Source organism: Gobio gobio, assembly GCF_949357685.1.
Source record: "Gobio gobio genome assembly, chromosome: 25".
NCBI lineage: Eukaryota > Metazoa > Chordata > Actinopteri > Cypriniformes > Gobionidae > Gobio > Gobio gobio.
Genome location: NC_137121.1, coordinates 1,991,687 through 2,009,489, shown reverse-complemented (window position 1 = coordinate 2,009,489; position 17,803 = coordinate 1,991,687). Strand labels below are relative to the sequence as shown.

The 17,803-nt window shown below is 44.9% G+C and overlaps 1 protein-coding gene across 2 annotated transcripts in view; it reads right to left on the bottom strand.

The window, feature by feature from the left end:
- The window catches only part of LOC307121327 (uncharacterized protein), a 32,371-nt gene that overhangs the window by 4,825 nt on the left and 9,743 nt on the right, over nt 1-17,803 (bottom strand). For both annotated transcript variants that reach the window (XM_079808854.1, XM_079808853.1), the window contains 2 exons: nt 9,576-9,640; nt 7,904-8,017 (listed from right to left, as the gene is read on the bottom strand). In XM_079808854.1, the coding sequence (XP_079664980.1) occupies nt 7,904-8,017; nt 9,576-9,640 (179 nt within the window). The remainder of the gene's footprint in view (nt 1-7,903; nt 8,018-9,575; nt 9,641-17,803) is intronic.

Genomic DNA, 17,803 nt, shown 5'->3' with positions numbered 1-17,803 from the left:
CAGGTAAAGTTCCCGGTGAACATGGTAGAAGAGTTTAGACAGAGGGTAGCAGCTAAAGCTAACTTAGTTCTAAAGAAAGTTCCTGGATGCGATGTACTAGCTTTTACACATGCATTATGTTATCAAAAGTTACATTTTGCGAAATTCAACACGACAGCGATCAACTTGAGCTAAGCATATTGAGTATTTATCATCTCTACTAAAGGCTCGCTAAGTGTATAACATTGTAACTTTATGCTAAGTAATGTTATGTTAGCTATATTAGGCAGCTACGTGTGCTAGTGAGACATGCTTCATGAAAACATAAACCAAAAAAATGTATAATCAAAATGAAAGATGACCTGTCCAGCAGAAATACAGCCTCTTGAACTCAAACGGGTGCGCCAGGGTTGCCAGGTTTTCACAACAAAATCCGCCCAATTGCTACTCAAAACTAGCCCAAAACAAGCCCAATCATGTTTCTCCGGTAAAAATTGCGTTTGGGGGGTAAAATATGTGTCTTTTTGGTAGGGCTGCCTGCTAAAATTCGCAAATCCCGGGGCAAAATATCCCATAATTGGGGTCTCTTCAACCCGCGGACATGAAAAACAGCCGCGGCAACAGTGATGAAGTAGCCCTTGGCAACACTGGGGCATGTGGGCAGATCCTGGAGCAAAAGCGGCGGTTGCCATGGTAACGAGAGAGAGTGACAGTCGCCCAAGCCAATCACTTGTTTCGGCCCGAACGAAAATAATGAGCAGTGTTTATTGCAGATTAAAAAGTCTAGAGTCACTCGATTTTTATACTCTCTTTTTCAGAGTACTTGCATTTTAATTATGTATTGACATATAAAGAAAGTTTAAACAAATTTGGACAAAAGGGTTTTAGATCATTCTTACCTACCCAACCTTTAACAGCCAGCAATTTTATTACAAAGACTCAAAGAAACTTTGAGTAAACAATCTTTCACAATGAAATACACAATAGTCTGGTTTCCACTCAACACCATGAACCAAGGGAGAAGGGTTGATATTGTGTCCAAAGTTGAATGTGAAGTCCAGAAAAAAAACAAAGTCTCAATAGTCCTTCTGGATCCCTTGTGTGTGTGTGTGTGTGTGTGTGTGTGTGTGTGTGTGTGTGTGTGTGTGTGTGTGTGTGTGTGTGTGTGTGTGTGTGTGTGTGTATGATACTCAAATGTTCATGTGTTCACCTTTTTTTGTTTGTTTGCTACCCGGGTAGTGTGTATGTGCTTAGATCTCAATTGGAATCCGTGTTGAATCGTGATGATATGTAGATCAGGTTCTGGCTCGCCATTCAAAGGTGGATCACTCAAACAGAATCAGCATTCAAGTTCTCGTAAAAAAACAAAAGAGAAATATGGCCGTAGTGTCTGTGACGTCACCTGTAGGTTTCTGAAGAGCAGTTTTAAAGTCTAAACTCGGCCGTTGGCAATGTGTCACTCCCGGTTAATAGAAAATGGGACATGGGTGGAGCTGGCAATCCACCTGTCACTCAAGTGGTCATGCCCTTAATTATACAGAACTTTAAGGCTTAATATAATTTAAAGGGATGAGCAGGATTGGGGAGTAACGGAATACATGAAACGCCGTTACGTAATCAAGATACAGAAAAATGGTAACTGTAATTTGTTACGTCAAAAACAAAGAAATCAGAATACAGTTACATTTAGTAAAAAAGGGGATTACAATGGTCTAATTTAAAACCAAAATAATTAGTATTTTGACATAATAATGTTATATTAAGTGCTTGATTTATAGTTCCTGGTTCTGTTTTGTGACTTGCGTGAGCCAATAACAATTATTCTCCTCAGACGCAGGTTGAGACGCAGATAAGTTATAATAATTATGATACTTGATCTTCCCGCAGTGAAAACCGTTTTCATGTCTGGACATTTCTAGGGCTGTAATCAACCAAAGAAAATCTTGGTCGACTGAAGTCCTGAAACTTTCGACTTTCTGAAAATTTCTAAAAATCGACTAAAAATGACGTTAGGAAAAAACACATTAAATGAATTAGCTGCGCACTGTGCGCAGTACTTGATGGCCTTGTTGTCTGCCTAAATGAATTATAAATAAACATAAACTAGTAGGCTATTTGCAGTATATTAAATGTTTTTAACCTGATTATTTTGCACTGAAATGAGTCTGACACACGAGTCTGTCGGCTCTGACAGCGCTGCATAACGTGCAACTGCGCAATATCATAGCCTATGATTTCTAGTGATGTCATCACAAGAACTTTTGAGGAATATGCAACATAATTTAGACAATTGTTTTTGTCTTATGTATTATAATAACTGACAGACACTCATTTCAGCCGCTCTGTGCAGCTCGAACATGAGCTCAGCTTCACGGCTGAGACACGAATAGACTATTAACTTAAAGCTTTTACTCTTAAACACAAAAGGCACGTCCACTTTAATAAAAAAGGAATATTTATTAAACAAGCCAGATCAAGAGCAGAAACGACATAAAGTGCATAACTGAAAAAATAAAGCATAGGCTCAAAACTAATACAAACAGTGGGCACAGCGCGACTCGCATTAGGCTCCAAATAATAAATAAAATAATAAAGTACCCAAATCCAATAAATAATACTAGAAATAAATTTGCAGTTTGCCCAATAATAAAAGGGACGGGGCAACTCAAAACAGACGGGGCAACCTAACGCAGACAAGTTATCTTACCGTTTTTAGCTGATATGACATGTTTGTCGTCGAGCTGTGATATGCAAACTGTGGCTTGCAAAACTTGCATTCGACTTTTTTCCCCATTTTCTATTTTTTAAAAATGCTGCCACACTGCCGATGTCTTTGTTGACATGGTAGAAGAGGACTGACTAGGAAAACGCTCTCACAATTAAATAAATAATACAGCAAAGTAGCCTTCTTCAATCTGTCTCTCTTCTCCAGTGGGTTGGGCTAATCCAAAAGAAGTGAAAACAAGGGGGTGTTCTGAAGACAGACTGTTACCTGTGAAACAGGGCTGCTCTGAAAACACCCCCATTAGCAATTAGTGCTTTCCACCTGATGAAATGAACGCGGCAAAACTGATGAAATAAACGCTGCTAAAAAATCGACCAATAAGAATTTTGGTCAAGCCAGAACGTATCGACTAATAATCGACTGGGAGATTACAGCCCTAGAAATTTCACAGTTTTTTTGTTTTCAAAGAGGAAAAAGGAAACAACATAGTTGTATTGCGCAAACCATGCCTTCCAGCTATGAAGACGCTTTCTTTATCAAATAACTCAACATCCTTAAACCTAAACATTCACAGGACAACTAGCACGGACATCGCGTTAGCAAAATTTTTAAAATCCCATAGTTTGTATGATTGCAGTTTGTATCCGAGTTTAGCTGAAAATGAGCTGGAAAATGTAGAAATTAACAAGAGTTCCCACAAAGGGGAACTGCCACCACTGACGGTCAGTGAAGTTAAGAAACATCACAGCTTTGATCAACATGTATTTTAAAATAGACTAATATGTAGATGGTGAAGACATGTTTTTATATTGTGTATAAACTATAAGTATTTTTTTCCTTGTACATTAAATAATAAAACCATTTGTAAAACCATACCGTATCCACTAGATGTCTGTATCGCCTTTTATATAAATGCATATACGGCTGTGTAATCTATAGTTGGTCAAATACAAGATACGATTGCTTAGTTTTAATAGTTTTTATTAGGTTTTATCTTAAATTTATATAAAAGTACTCTGATATTGATTTTTACTTGCCTTTATTTACTCTGTGACCTTAAAGTAAGGATAGCTCGATACCACAATTTTGGCTTCGGTACGGTACCACAATCTAATACCGAAGTGCCGATATTAAATCGATACCATACAGAGTCTGAATTTTGGCACTGGCAATGGGGTTTATGAAGAGGGAAATTACCGCAAATGTTTATTATTAAATTAATCAACCAAGATTATCACATCAAATCAGTCAATTGGAAGTCAAAAGTAATTTCAGCAATACAGAACTTCTCTAGCTCTCAAAATGAGCAAATTGCTTCTGGCTTAAAAAGACATCGCACCTGCACTATAAAAGCAATCTGTGCGCTCATATCCAACACACTCGCTGTCGTTTCGGGAGAGCTCACGGAAATCACAGCCCACGTCTTTTTAAACCTCGCCAATTTGAACATGCAAGCAATTTTATAGCATTTCGTAATGGGAGCTCTTGAAGAGAGAGAGTTTTCTTTGTGCTCATACCAACAACAAACACAAGCCTAAAGAGCTCGCGCATTCCAAATTAAGCTGTTTTTCCTTAGTCAAATACACACAAAATTATGTCCAAAATGTCCATCTTTAGTGAGTAGTCACATAAACACAGTTCGTTATGTCTTGCGCGAATGTAAATAGTGTAAATAGAATGTAAATCACCTGTCGATCTCTTAATGTCTTGTACAAGTCAGGATGGGCAAGTGACCGATGCTCGGCAAGGTTTGATGGTTCTTCAGTTTTATAAGCAAAGTAATTCTAAATTTCACGTCTACTCTCTTTATTAATTCGTTTTGGGCGTGTTGAGTGAGATTCAACTGCTGTATTCATTTTTTTCTATGCCACCACATTTGGCAGTTTCGTGTCATTTTGGGTAGCGCACTGCCACCTAGCGGTGAACTTCGGAACAGCAGCATATACCGAAATGAGCAAAATCATGATATTGTACCATTTGAAATAAAATATATACCGGTATACCGCGCATCCCTACCTTAAAACAATCCAAAAGTAATCAGATTACATTACTTTTGGAGTGTGGTATTTGGATTGCCTTACTAGTGATCGACCGATATTGATTTTTTTAGAACCGATACCGATAGTTTTTGTTTTTATGTGCCCCATAACCGATATACAGAACCGATATTTATTTACTGTTATTCTTCTGTTTTTGACACGATTACAACACCACTGAACTGAACAAACCATTTTATGTATAACAATCACTCCCTCCTTGCATAGAGAACAAAACAAATGTTATTTATACACCAATAAATAGAGGGGTCTGAAAATGCAAAAAATTAAATAAGTGCACTGTTGCTTAACTGTTTTTGTTTAAAAAATAAAATCTTCGATTAGGTGGAAAAAAAGGTAAAATAAATAAAGCACATAAAAAGTAATTCTAACCAATTAAAAAACAAAAACAAACAAACAATCTAAACCACCTGGAAACAAAATAGCATTGCTGTTTAATGTAGCGTAATACTCCCAGTTGAGCAGAACTAGGTTGTAGTGTAGAAAACAGAGTCTTTCAGCATCTGCCCCATAAGCCTGTTTCATTTGTTTTCATAAATGGCTCCGAAATGTAATACTTAATTTTAAACTGCGGTGTTAGTAGATTTATAAACTGTTTAATAGGTTAAAGAGTGAAGAATAATGTTAAATAACTGAATAATATTCTCTGGAATATTGGAATATAACAAACAAAACATATTTTATTGCATTTCTCAAATGGTATGTTAAGTTATATCAGAATTATTAATGTTTTTGTCGTTCTAGATTATGAAATATCTGCTGACAAACTGATGTTTATCTATGCATTTACACAGAACTACTCAAACTGCGATCGTTCGCGGAGATAATAATTCATATCCATAGAGTTTTGATGTTTAATAGCGAATTAATGGTTAAGTAAATGTTTATATAATTAATTACGGTGTTTTAAACAAGTGAATCTTGTTAAAGTTATATGCGGTGGCCGTGGAGCATTTCCTGAGCATCAACCCGAAATACAGACGATTCACGAGACTAATGATGAGCACAGACAATAGAGAGAGAATTAAATTCAGCGCTTCTATTTCCAACATGTGCTCATTCATCGCTGTATTATTTAATTCATGCAAAGTTGCATCTGTATTTGGACAGGACTTGACAGATTATTCACTCTAAGAGAGACAAGCTCACGGAGGCATGTAAAATAATCCGTCAAATCCTGAATAAACTAGCTAGATTTCCGGCATTTATGTAACATCTAATTTGTGTATTAATGACTTATGTTAAATAAAGTTTACAGCAAAGCAGGCAAGTGTACTTTACCTGTGCACGCCGTTGTCTCGTCTCGCCTCAGATGCGCTGAAATGGCGATCCTGCGCACAATTCACAAAACGCCCACAAGATGGCGCCGTTTATCGTTAAATCCCATATTACAAAACCGATATCCGATTATGGTAAAATGCTTAAATATCGGGGAAAATATCGGTAAATCGATATATCGGTCGATCACTATACGTTACTTTTTTATGAAGTAATTTGTAACTGTAACGGAATACATTTTAAAAGTAACCCTCCCAACCCTGGGGATGAGTTATAAAAAATAACCCCTCACAGTCGTCATGAAGGGCAAAATTAGCCGTATAGACCAAAACCACATTGTGTCCCAGACTGTAAACATGTGTTCTTCTGCTGTAAAGTTGGGCATTTTAACATGAGCTCAATGAGATTCTGCTCCCTTCTAGTGGCCAGTCCATGAACTGCAGTTTAAGTCACTTCCGTATCAGCTTCAGGAGAAACTGCGGGAGGAGCCGCTTGATTTTAACACACTACTAATTAACTCAACCGCGTATGAATTATTTAAATGAGGAATATTATGACGTGTTAAGCTCAAGACTACAGTAATAGACAGACAACAGTTTAGTTATCTAAGCAAACATCTCTCCACTAACCCAAGGGAACTTATAGTTACTTGTCTCAACTTGGTTAAACGCTGGAGCTTCCCACAAGCATCCCAGAAGGACGTAATGAGCAGGTTCCCACCCATCTGCCAGTTACAGCTTCAGTCTCAATTAGAGGACGTTTGTTCTCGGAGCCTGTGGCGATGTCTGAAGAGTTATTACACTTCCCAGATCCGAACGCAGAACCGGGCGAGTTTCGGTGTTCTGGCAACCGATTCCTGCTCCGTTCTCAGGAGCTTAAAGAGCGCCGGCAGTTTTATGTCTCGCTGGCACACACGCCCTTGTAATCATGTGTGGCAACATTATCTGAACATCATCACGTTTGCCGTGTGTGTGTGTGTGTGTGTGTGTGTGTGTGTGTGTGGGAGCGTCCTGAAGCTTGTCCGCTGTCAGAGCTCTGAGAATTAGGGATTGGCACACGTTTCTGTCGTTCATATGTACTAGTTTGCTCTCTCTCTCTCTCCTCGTATGTGTGACATTGATTGTATTTTCACCCAAATGACATCATTCTCAGTCTAAGACTCTTGAAATAGCTGGATCACCAGTGATAATAAACACTCAACTTAAATTACAATCATTTCTTGCGCCATTACAGGAACTTGGAAACCACAAAGTAAAGCCACAAGTTATTATAATAAAACAATGACATAAAAAAGAAAACAAAAGCTCGTGTTTGCGACGGACAGAGGAAGTTCTCCACCCCAGAGAGGATCTGTATTTATAGTGGTGATATTTACCAGTGAATGCTGGGAAGGTTTGACCCCGGTGTGCTTTGTTTGGTGTGGCAGCGCTTGCGTTGTTTCAGCCCCCGATTGGAGGGAGAGAAAGACGTGATGTGAAGGTCCGATAACGAGGACCACACAAACAGGGGCCGAACTGTACAACGCGGTGGGAAAGCAATGGTCTGTAACGCATTACAAATAAAACACACAACTATGGCAGCAAGTGAAGCGTCGTGCTCAAACACACACTCGAAACAAGCGGAGGTCTGTTGCAATCACAGAACGGGGGGCAATTATTCGAGGGCTGGGACACATTAGGGAATATTAGGAGGCATTTTATCACTGAGGGTCTAATAGGTCCGGGTGGATGTATTTCGTTGAGGGCGATTGGAGTGATGGATGAAGTCTGGGCAAAATCATTCCCAGCTCACGGAACGGAGCTGTGCTTCAAACCTCGGAAAGAAAAAAAAAGTGGGAAAATGGTATAAAACATGCCGAACGCACCTTCTCGATCTCCCGAGCTTTGTTTTTGATGGTCTGAGCACAATGTTCTTCCAGTGTGGGTTCCTCCGGCTCTCCGCCCAAACCGGGAATCTCATCCAGGTCGGAAAAAAAGATCTGCAACAGAGGAGATTTATTCCATGGCACATGCTCTGATAAACAGAGATTCGGAGCTCTTTTGTGGTTTCTAGGATGTTCAATGAAAAGAAATGATGTTCTTCCTCAGTATTTTCGCCTTGTTTTCCAGAACAAAAAGTCAAGTTTGGTTAAGCTTGGACATTACAGCAGCTATAGGGTAAAAATGACTGCTGCCTGACCAACTTATTAACGTATAACTTAACTAAGCTTTGACTAATCAAACTTCTTCTGATAGCTTTTTGCCAGCACTGTCATTGGCCGTTGTGTTCCAATTTTGGTGAAGATCGGACCAGCGGCCTAGAAGGAGTTAAAAAAAGTAGGTTTTGAGGAAAATTCGAAATGGCGGAAAAATTGTATAGGAGGAAATAAAATGTATACATTTCAAGATATACATTTTGTAGGGTTTCACTCAAGGATTCAACAAATTATGTTTCCAAAGTTATGATCAAAATGCAAATCGCCGTATTATAGCGCCACCTAGTGTCTAACGGGCGTGTGTCTGTCCCAGATTCCCTCTATCTGAACACTGATGCTTGATATGCTCAGGAATCAATAGTAGGCTTTTCTCTATTAGGGTTCTTGAGTAACGCCACATCACCTCTTCAGATCGGTGTGCTGGTCTCTAGTTTGTTAGAAGCTCCAGCACATGGAGGAATCTTCTTTCCATGTTAATCAAGAGTTTTTGTCCTAAGTTGGCAATACGCGATGAGCGACAGGCAATTCTGTTTTAGGAACGTTTTTTATTTCTGTGACATCGATCTCAGCTGGAACAACAACATACAGAGTATGACAGCGATAGTCTCAGGTAGTGATTATGTGCTTCATTTAATGCTCAAAGCGTGTAGTGTGTGAGTTTGAATATCATTTTGCGCGACCTTTGTAGCCATACTTAAAACGCAGATGAAAAATTCTTGCGAGTGCAAAGAGAGACTCCGCCCACCCACTCTTCTGATTGGCTGTGATTAGGTTGCGAGTGCAGAGAGAGACTCCGCCCACACACTCTTCTGATTGGCTGTGATTAGGTTGCGAGTGCAGAGAGAGACTCCGCCCACACGCTCTTCTGATTGGCTGTGATTAGGTTGTGAGTGCAGAGAGAGACTCCGCCCACACGCTCTTCTGATTGGCTGTGATTAGGTTGTGAGTGCAGAGAGAGACTCCGCCCACACGCTCTTCTGATTGGCTGTGATTAGGTTGTGAGTGCAGAGAGAGACTCCGTCCACACGCTCTTCTGATTGGCTGTGAGTTTTGATTGATTTGGTTGCGAGTGCAGTACGCTTGCAGAGAGACTCCGCCCACACGCTCTTCTGATTGGCTGTGATTAGGTTGCGAGTGCAGAGAGACTCCGCCCACACGCTCTTCTGATTGGCTGTGATTGTGGATTGATTTTAAATGCGAGAGAAGTGCGCTTGCACAGAGACTCCGCCCACACACTACTGATTGGCTGTAATCTTATAGCGGTCTGGTTAGGTCACAGTGCAAGTGGTCGTGAGAACAGAACGGTTCTGGCTCAGTGTGTGTGAACAGAAGCGGTCGTCACCTTGCTGGCTGATGCAGGAGTGTGTGCAGACTCTTCTGCTGATCCTCCGGATGGCTGGCGTTTCTCTGCAGTCACAGTGAGACAGTGAAGAACGTCAGGACAAACAATCGCAAATCCAAATCTTGAAATGTCAAACTGAGCAGAATGGAAAAAGAATCTGTTCAAAACAATATCAGAACCATCCCTGTGTAATCGAGCTGTCAAACACGAGATCTGGGAAGCGCTGGAGGAGTGTGTGTTTATGTTTGCGTTCCTGTCGTGAAACAACAAACACGACGACGTGAAGACGGTTCAATCCATGATGTTTATTTCTGCTGTTGATTTGACTGAATAGAATGCCTTTCAAACATTTCTGAGAGAAGAAGGGATTGAGACGTGCTTCTGGCCAGTGTTAATTTTTTTGACGAATAATTTTCATCATAATTTTCGTCAACAACCTTTTTTCTCTGACGAAAACGAGACGATAACTAAATAAAAACTAGTGTTGGATGACAAAAACTATGAGGAAAATCATTTTCGTCAACAAATAAAAACGAGAGGAGAATGTTAGTGAGGGTGGATTAGGGAAGAGATCGGGTCAGAACTGATGTCCTGTGTCACAGATGCTGATCTAACGGCGGGAAAACACGGCTCACACACCCCCAATCCAGCTCCAGAGCGGCTCAATCTATCAATAACACACATTTATGCCACTTAAGCTCCCCAGTACTTGAGCGAGCTTTTAACACATTATCCTCCATCACGTCTACTGCGCTCTCTAAACTCTGGCCAGTTGATAATACCGAGAATATCCAAATCAACTGCAGGCGGTCGATCCTTTTCCTATTTAGCTCCTAAACTCTGGAACAGTCTTCCTAGCATTGTTGGGGAAGCAGACACACTCTGTCAGTTTAAATCTAGACTAAACACACATCTCTTTACTGTGGCATACACATAAAACACTTTCTCAATGAAATGATTGTTAGGCTGCATTAACTAAAGGGTTAACAACAGAGCCCAAAATATTAGCCGTAATTCAGTTGCTATTTATTTTTAGGGATAATCATCAACACTCAAATAAAACACAGTACGCAAACATGTAAACTTCACATAAGGCATTTTTTGCATTAACTTCTAAATCTAATTATACATTTTTTTCCCTCCAATTCGTTGTTGAAATATAATCATGTGTCATTTTCATTGCGGTATGAAATAATCAGGACATCAGTAACAGGTTCAGTAGAATACACTGAATATAACGGCTAATATAGAGCATTTAGTGAAAGAGTTGATTTCTCTAGTGAATATAATTCTTTTGCCTGAGGTAAATGTGATGCTACATGACATTGTTTAGTTTACAGCAGTTATATTGAGCGATTACACCACGTGATGCATGACAGTGAGTTGTAATGTATCCTCAGCATACCTTCAGATGTTCATTCATGTCTATTCTTTAGGAAGAGATGATCGATCGCCTTCACAGATGATCAGTGTGATCAGTCACGCCACATAGAGCGTCAAAACGGCATTTATCGTTTAATTTCCAGAAGAAATGGACTGAATACTTAATATGTTCGTGTGGGAACTCGGATTGAAGTGTGTTCCGCGCTTAAAAGGCCGAACCGAAAGCCCTGTACCGAAACGGTTCAGTACGAATACGTGTACCGTTACAGTAGAAAGCAGTTTTACAGATGCTAGAATGTTAGGCCCTGTTCACACCGCAAGTCTTAAAGTATTAGTTCACTTTTAAATAAACTTTTGCTGATAATTTACTCACCCCCATGCCATCCAAGATGTCCATGTCTTTCTTTCTGCAGTCGAAAAGAAATGAAGGTTTTGGATGAAAACATTCCAGGATATTTCTCCATATAATGGACTTCAATGGGCTCCAAACGGTTCAAGGTCCAAATGACAGTTTCAGTGCAGCTTTAAACGACACCAGACGATGAATAAGGGTCTGATCTAGCCAAACCATCAGTTTCTGAGAGAAACCCAGCAGTATTTATGATATTATTTTACCTCTTATCAGATGAACGTGATCATCTCTGAGCTCAGCCATTACTTCCGCTAAGTGAGGTCAAAATAAATTGTGGCCATAGATGTATACGTAGATACCTCATTAGCGCCTGCACGGATCAGTAGAATGAGGCATCTACGATCGATATATCTATGGCCACGATCGGAAATTGACCTCACTTAGCGGAAGTTATGGCTGAGCTCAGAGATGATCACGTTCGTCTGATAAGAGGTGAAATAATAGCATAAATACTGCTAGGTTTCTCTCAGAAGCTGATGGTTTGGCTAGATCAGACCCTTATTCATCATCTGATGTCGACTGAAGCTGCACTGAAACTGACATTTGGACCTTGAACCGTTTGGAGCCCATTGAAGTCCATTATATGGAGAAATATCCTGGAATGTTTTCATCCAAAACCTTCATTTCTTTTCGACTGCAGAAAGAAAGACATGGACATCTTGGATGGCATGGGGGTGAGTAAATTATCAGCAAAAGTTTATTTAAAAGTGAACTAATCCTTTAATGCTCAATTCTAATTTTTTTGCTCAAATCCTATTTTTTGTTTGGCTGTTCACATTACCTTTTAAAATGTGGCCTATATCTGATTCCAGTGTGAACAGTTTGAGGTTTCAAACTAACCCGCATGCGCAAAAGAACAATAACAATGAACCTTAGGACGCTGTTGCACTAAAGTTCGGAAGGTTATGGAGGAAATTTAAATGTACCTTCAAGACTCTTGCCCTTCCTTTGGGACTGAAGCCCCGTTCTTCTGTGTCCCCGTTCATCAATTTCGTGTGCTATATTTTCAAAAGCGGAGCAGTTAGGATCCTTCTAGTTTAGCTTGAATTGAATTATCTCCCCATATACTAATTAGGTCTAACACCTCACTCTCCCTCCAGTGACTCGCTCTATCGCTGTTCTCTATATCTAGTCAAATTTTTAATGTCTGTGTCTGTTGTGTCTAGGGCTAACTCGCCGGCGCATAATTGTGACAAATGTCGACGTAGATTGACGTAAAAGTCGCATCAAATCCGCCTTGGTTGTTCACACTGCAGCCGCATTGAAAAAAATCAGATCTGGGCAAGATTTGAGTGTTCACACTACCTCTAAAGAAGTCTGACCTGGTCACTTGACCCCCAAAAAATTGGGGGATTTGGGCCACTTTTGCCTGCAGTGTGAACGGGGCCTTAGTGAGGGACGATTAGGGAAGAGATCGGGTCAGAACTGATGTCCTGTGTCACAGATGCTGATCTAACGGCGGGAAAACACGGCTCACACACCCCCAATCCAGCTCCAGAGCGGCTCAATCAATCAATAACACACATTTATGCCAGACTATTGATTATGAACTAATGCTGATGAATAATGACAGTGTTTACTTTACCATGTTTACTATAGTAATATGTTTTAGACGGTTGTAACAATGCATATTTATCTCCTCATCTGAACTTGAATGAGCTCCTGCAACTGCAATAGAGGCGCAGACATTTCAAAATAAGAGTCCCGGTGTATTTCCAGCTGGTTTATAATTAAAAGTCACGCATCATATATTCGTTTTTGCTTACACAATAAACTGCATTTAATTTCATTCCCATTTAATTCATAGTCAGGAGGAAAGACCAGTATTTGACACATTCAATAAAGTATCAGGGTTATAATAGTTCACTAAAACCATTAAAACAATCTTCAAACAAACCCGCCCTCACGCCATAGCCCCGCCCTCACGCCATAGCCCCGCCCTCACACCATAGCCCTGCCCTCGCACCATAGCCCTGCCCTCATGCCATAGCCCCGCCCTCACACCATAGCCCTGCCCTCACACCATAGCCCTGCCCTCGCACCATAGCCCTGCCCTCATGCCATAGCCCTGCCCTCACGCCATAGCCCTGCCCTCATGCCATAGCCCTGCCCTCGCACCATAGCCCTGCCCTCATGCCATAGCCCTGCCCTCGCACCATAGCCCTGCCCTCATGCCATAGCCCTGCCCTCACGCCATAGCCCTGCCCTCATGCCATAGCCCTGCCCTCGCACCATAGCCCTGCCCTCATGCCATAGCCCTGCCCTCACGCCATAGCCCTGCCCTCATGCCATAGCCCTGCCCTCGCACCATAGCCCTGCCCTCATGCCATAGCCCTGCCCTCGCACCATAGCCCTGCCCTCATGCCATAGCCCTGCCCTCATGCCATAGCCCCGCCCTCGCACCATAGCCCCGCCCTCGCACCATAGCCCCGCCCTCACACCATAGCCCTGCCCTCATGCCATAGCCCTGCCCTCACGCCATAGCCCCGCCCTCGCACCATAGCCCCGCCCTCACACCATAGCCCTGCCCTCATGCCATAGCCCTGCCCTCACGCCATAGCCCTGCCCTCATGCCATAGCCCTGCCCTCGCACCATAGCCCTGCCCTCACACCATAGCCCTGCCCTCATGCCATAGCCCTGCCCTCATGCCATAGCCCTGCCCTCGCACCATAGCCCTGCCCTCACACCATAGCCCTGCCCTCACACCCTAGCCCTGCCCTCATGCCATAGCCCTGCCCTCATGCCATAGCCCTGCCCTCATGCCATAGCCCTGCCCTCGCACCATAGCCCTGCCCTCATGCCATAGCCCTGCCCTCGCACCATAGCCCCGCCCTCACACCATAGCCCCGCCATCACACCATAGCCCTGCCCTCACACCATAGCCCCGCCCTCACACCATAGCCCCGCCCTCACACCATAGCCCTGCCCTCGCACCATAGCACTGCCCTTACGCCATAGCCCGCCCTCACGCCATAGCCCTGCCCTCGCACCATAGCCCTGCCCTTACGCCATAGCCCTGCCCTCGCACCATAGCCCTGCCCTCGCACCATAGCACTGCCCTTACGCCATAGCCCGCCCTCACACCATAGCTCCGCCCTCACACCATAGCCCTGCCCTTACGCCATAGCCCCGCCCTCACACCATAGCCCTGCCCTTACGCCATAGCCCTGCCCTCGCACCATAGCCCCGCCCTTACACCATAGCCCTGCCCTCATGCCATAGCCCCGCCCTCACACCATAGACCTGCCCTCATGCCATAGCCCCGCCCTCACACCATAGCCCTGCCCTCATGCCATGGCCCTGCCCTCATACCATAGCCCTGCCCTCATACCATAGCCCTGCCCTCATGCCATAGCCCTGCCCTCATGCCATAGCCCTGCCCTCACACCATAGCCCCGCCCTCACACCATAGCCCTGCCCTCACGCCATAGCCCTGCCCTCACACCATAGCCCTGCCCTCACGCCATAGCCCTGCCCTCATGCCATAGCCCCGCCCTCACACCATAGCCCTGCCCTCGCGCCATAGCCCTGCCCTCATGCCATAGCCCTGCCCTCATGCCATAGCCCTGCCCTCACACCATAGCCCTGCCCTCACACCATAGCCCTGCCCTCATGCCATAGCCCTGCCCTCATGCCATAGCCCTGCCCTCACGCCATAGCCCTGCCCTCATGCCATAGCCCTGCCCTCATGCCATAGCCCTGCCCTCACACCATAGCCCTGCCCTCACGCCATAGCCCTGCCCTCACACCATAGCCCTGCCCTCACACCATAGCCCTGCCCTCACGCCATAGCCCTGCCCTCATGCCATAGCCCTGCCCTCATGCCATAGCCCCGCCCTCACACCATAGCCCTGCCCTCACACCATAGCCCTGCCCTCATGCCATAGCCCCGCCCTCACACCATAGCCCTGCCCTCATGCCATAGCCCCGCCCTCACACCATAGCCCTGCACTCGCACCATAGCCCTGCCCTCATGCCATAGCCCCGCCCTCACACCATACCCCTGCCCTCATGCCATAGCCCCGCCCTCATGCCATAGCCCCGCCCTCACACCATAGCCCTGCCCTCGCACCATAGCCCTGCCCTCATGCCATAGCCCCGCCCTCACACCATAGCCCTGCCCTCACACCATAGCCCTGCCCTCGCACCATAGCCCCGCCCTCACACCCTAGCCCTGCCCTCGCACCATAGCCCTGCCCTCATGCCATAGCCCTGCCCTCGCACCATAGCCCCGCCCTCACACCATAGCCCCGCCCTCACACCATAGCCCTGCCCTCACGCCATAGCCCTGCCCTCACGCCATAGCCCTGCCCTCATGCCATAGCCCTGCCCTCGCACCATAGCCCTGCCCTCACACCATAGCACTGCCCTCACGCCATAGCCCTGCCCTCATGCCATAGCCCTGCCCTCATGCCATAGCCCTGCCCTCACACCATAGCCCCGCCCTCACACCATAGCCCCGCCCTCATGCCATAGCCCTGCCCTCATGCCATAGCCCTGCCCTCGCACCATAGCCCCGCCCTCACACCATAGCCCCGCCATCACACCATAGCCCTGCCCTCACACCATAGCCCCGCCCTCACACCATAGCCCCGCCCTCACACCATAGCCCTGCCCTCGCACCATAGCACTGCCCTCACACCATAGCCCTGCCCTCATGCCATAGCCCTGCCCTCATGCCATAGCCCTGCCCTCATGCCATAGCCCTGCCCTCATGCCATAGCCCTGCCCTCATGCCATAGCCCTGCCCTCGCACCATAGCCCCGCCCTCACACCATAGCCCCGCCATCACACCCTAGCCCTGCCCTCGCACCATAGCCCTGCCCTCGCACCATAGCCCTGCCCTCATGCCATAGCCCTGCCCTCACACCATACCCCTGCCCTCACACCATAGCCCCGCCCTCACACCATAGCCCCGCCCTCACACCATAGCCCTGCCCTCGCACCATAGCCCTGCCCTCATGCCATAGCCCTGCCCTCATGCCATAGCCCTGCCCTCATGCCATAGCCCTGCCCTCACACCATAGCCCCGCCCTCACACCATAGCCCTGCCCTCACACCATAGCCCTGCCCTCACGCCATAGCCTGGCCCTCACACCATAGCCCTGCCCTCATGCCATAGCCCTGCCCTTACGCCATAGCCCTGCCCTCGCACCATAGCCCTGCCCTCACACCATAGCCCTGCCCTCACACCATAGCCCCGCCCTCACACCATAGCCCTGCCCTCATGCCATAGCCCCGCCCTCACACCATAGCCCTGCCCTCATGCCATAGCCCTGCCCTTACGCCATAGCCCTGCCCTCGCACCATAGCCCTGCCCTCACACCATAGCCCTGCCCTCACACCATAGCCCCGCCCTCACACCATAGCCCTGCCCTCATGCCATAGCCCCGCCCTCACACCATAGCCCTGCCCTCGCACCATAGCCCCGCCCTCACACCATAGCCCTGCCCTCATTTTTTAAAAGTTTTATAAAAAAAAAATTGTGTTTTTGTCATTTGTATTCCTTTTTCATAAGTCATATCTTTGGACAAATCATACATTTTGTTGTTTTATTCTTTTAATTGTTTCTTTTTTTAATTAAACCGAAACGGTTATTTTAGTTTCATTAATATACTATTATAGTGTTCAATATTTAGATTTTTTTAAATGTATTTTATTTTTGTTTTTTATTACATTTTTATATTTTAACTTAAAGGGGTGATGAATTGAGAAATCAACTTTCCTTTGAAGCTTTGATATATAAAAGGTAATCGTGATATAAGAATATCCTGTAAGTTTCAGAGCTGAAAACGTCCTTGTTAGTCAAAGAAAAGCTTTTATTGACACCAGGCCCAGAAAACGAGAGATCTCAGAATATGTTGACCACTGATGTCATAGAATGCAGAAGCCCCGCCTCAAGCCCCGCCCACCGACTCGTGGAGCTAAACGGGTCGCGCTCACGTGTGTAAGACATTGCGTGTTTGTTCGCTTCATTTAACCGCGGATTCGTTTGTAAACAAGACACAGGTGGAGACTGGATTTGCAGACATATTGAGATTAAAACACAACGCTGTGCTTCTGGATCCCACAGGAACGCTGCAACACACTTGTGTGAGTAAAACATGTTTTATATGTGTTAGTGTTGCATTGTTGCAGATCGTTTTATATCTATTGATTACACATCTTAGCACGCGCTCACAGGCTGGAGAAGCTGTTATTGGTTCATTCGGGATCAGACTCAGACTTGTAACGCCAGCTCGCAAAGCCCAACGTCCCGGAGTGTGTGTGTGTTTCAGACGGGCTATAGTGAAATAACATTCCTTTCTTGCGCACGTGTGTGTATGTGTGTGTGTGTGTGTGTGTGTGTGTGTGTGTGTGTGTACGGGTCGCGGTTATTCACCGATCGGGCCGGCCAAGTAATACAAAAATATCATTCCAATCACTCGCAGA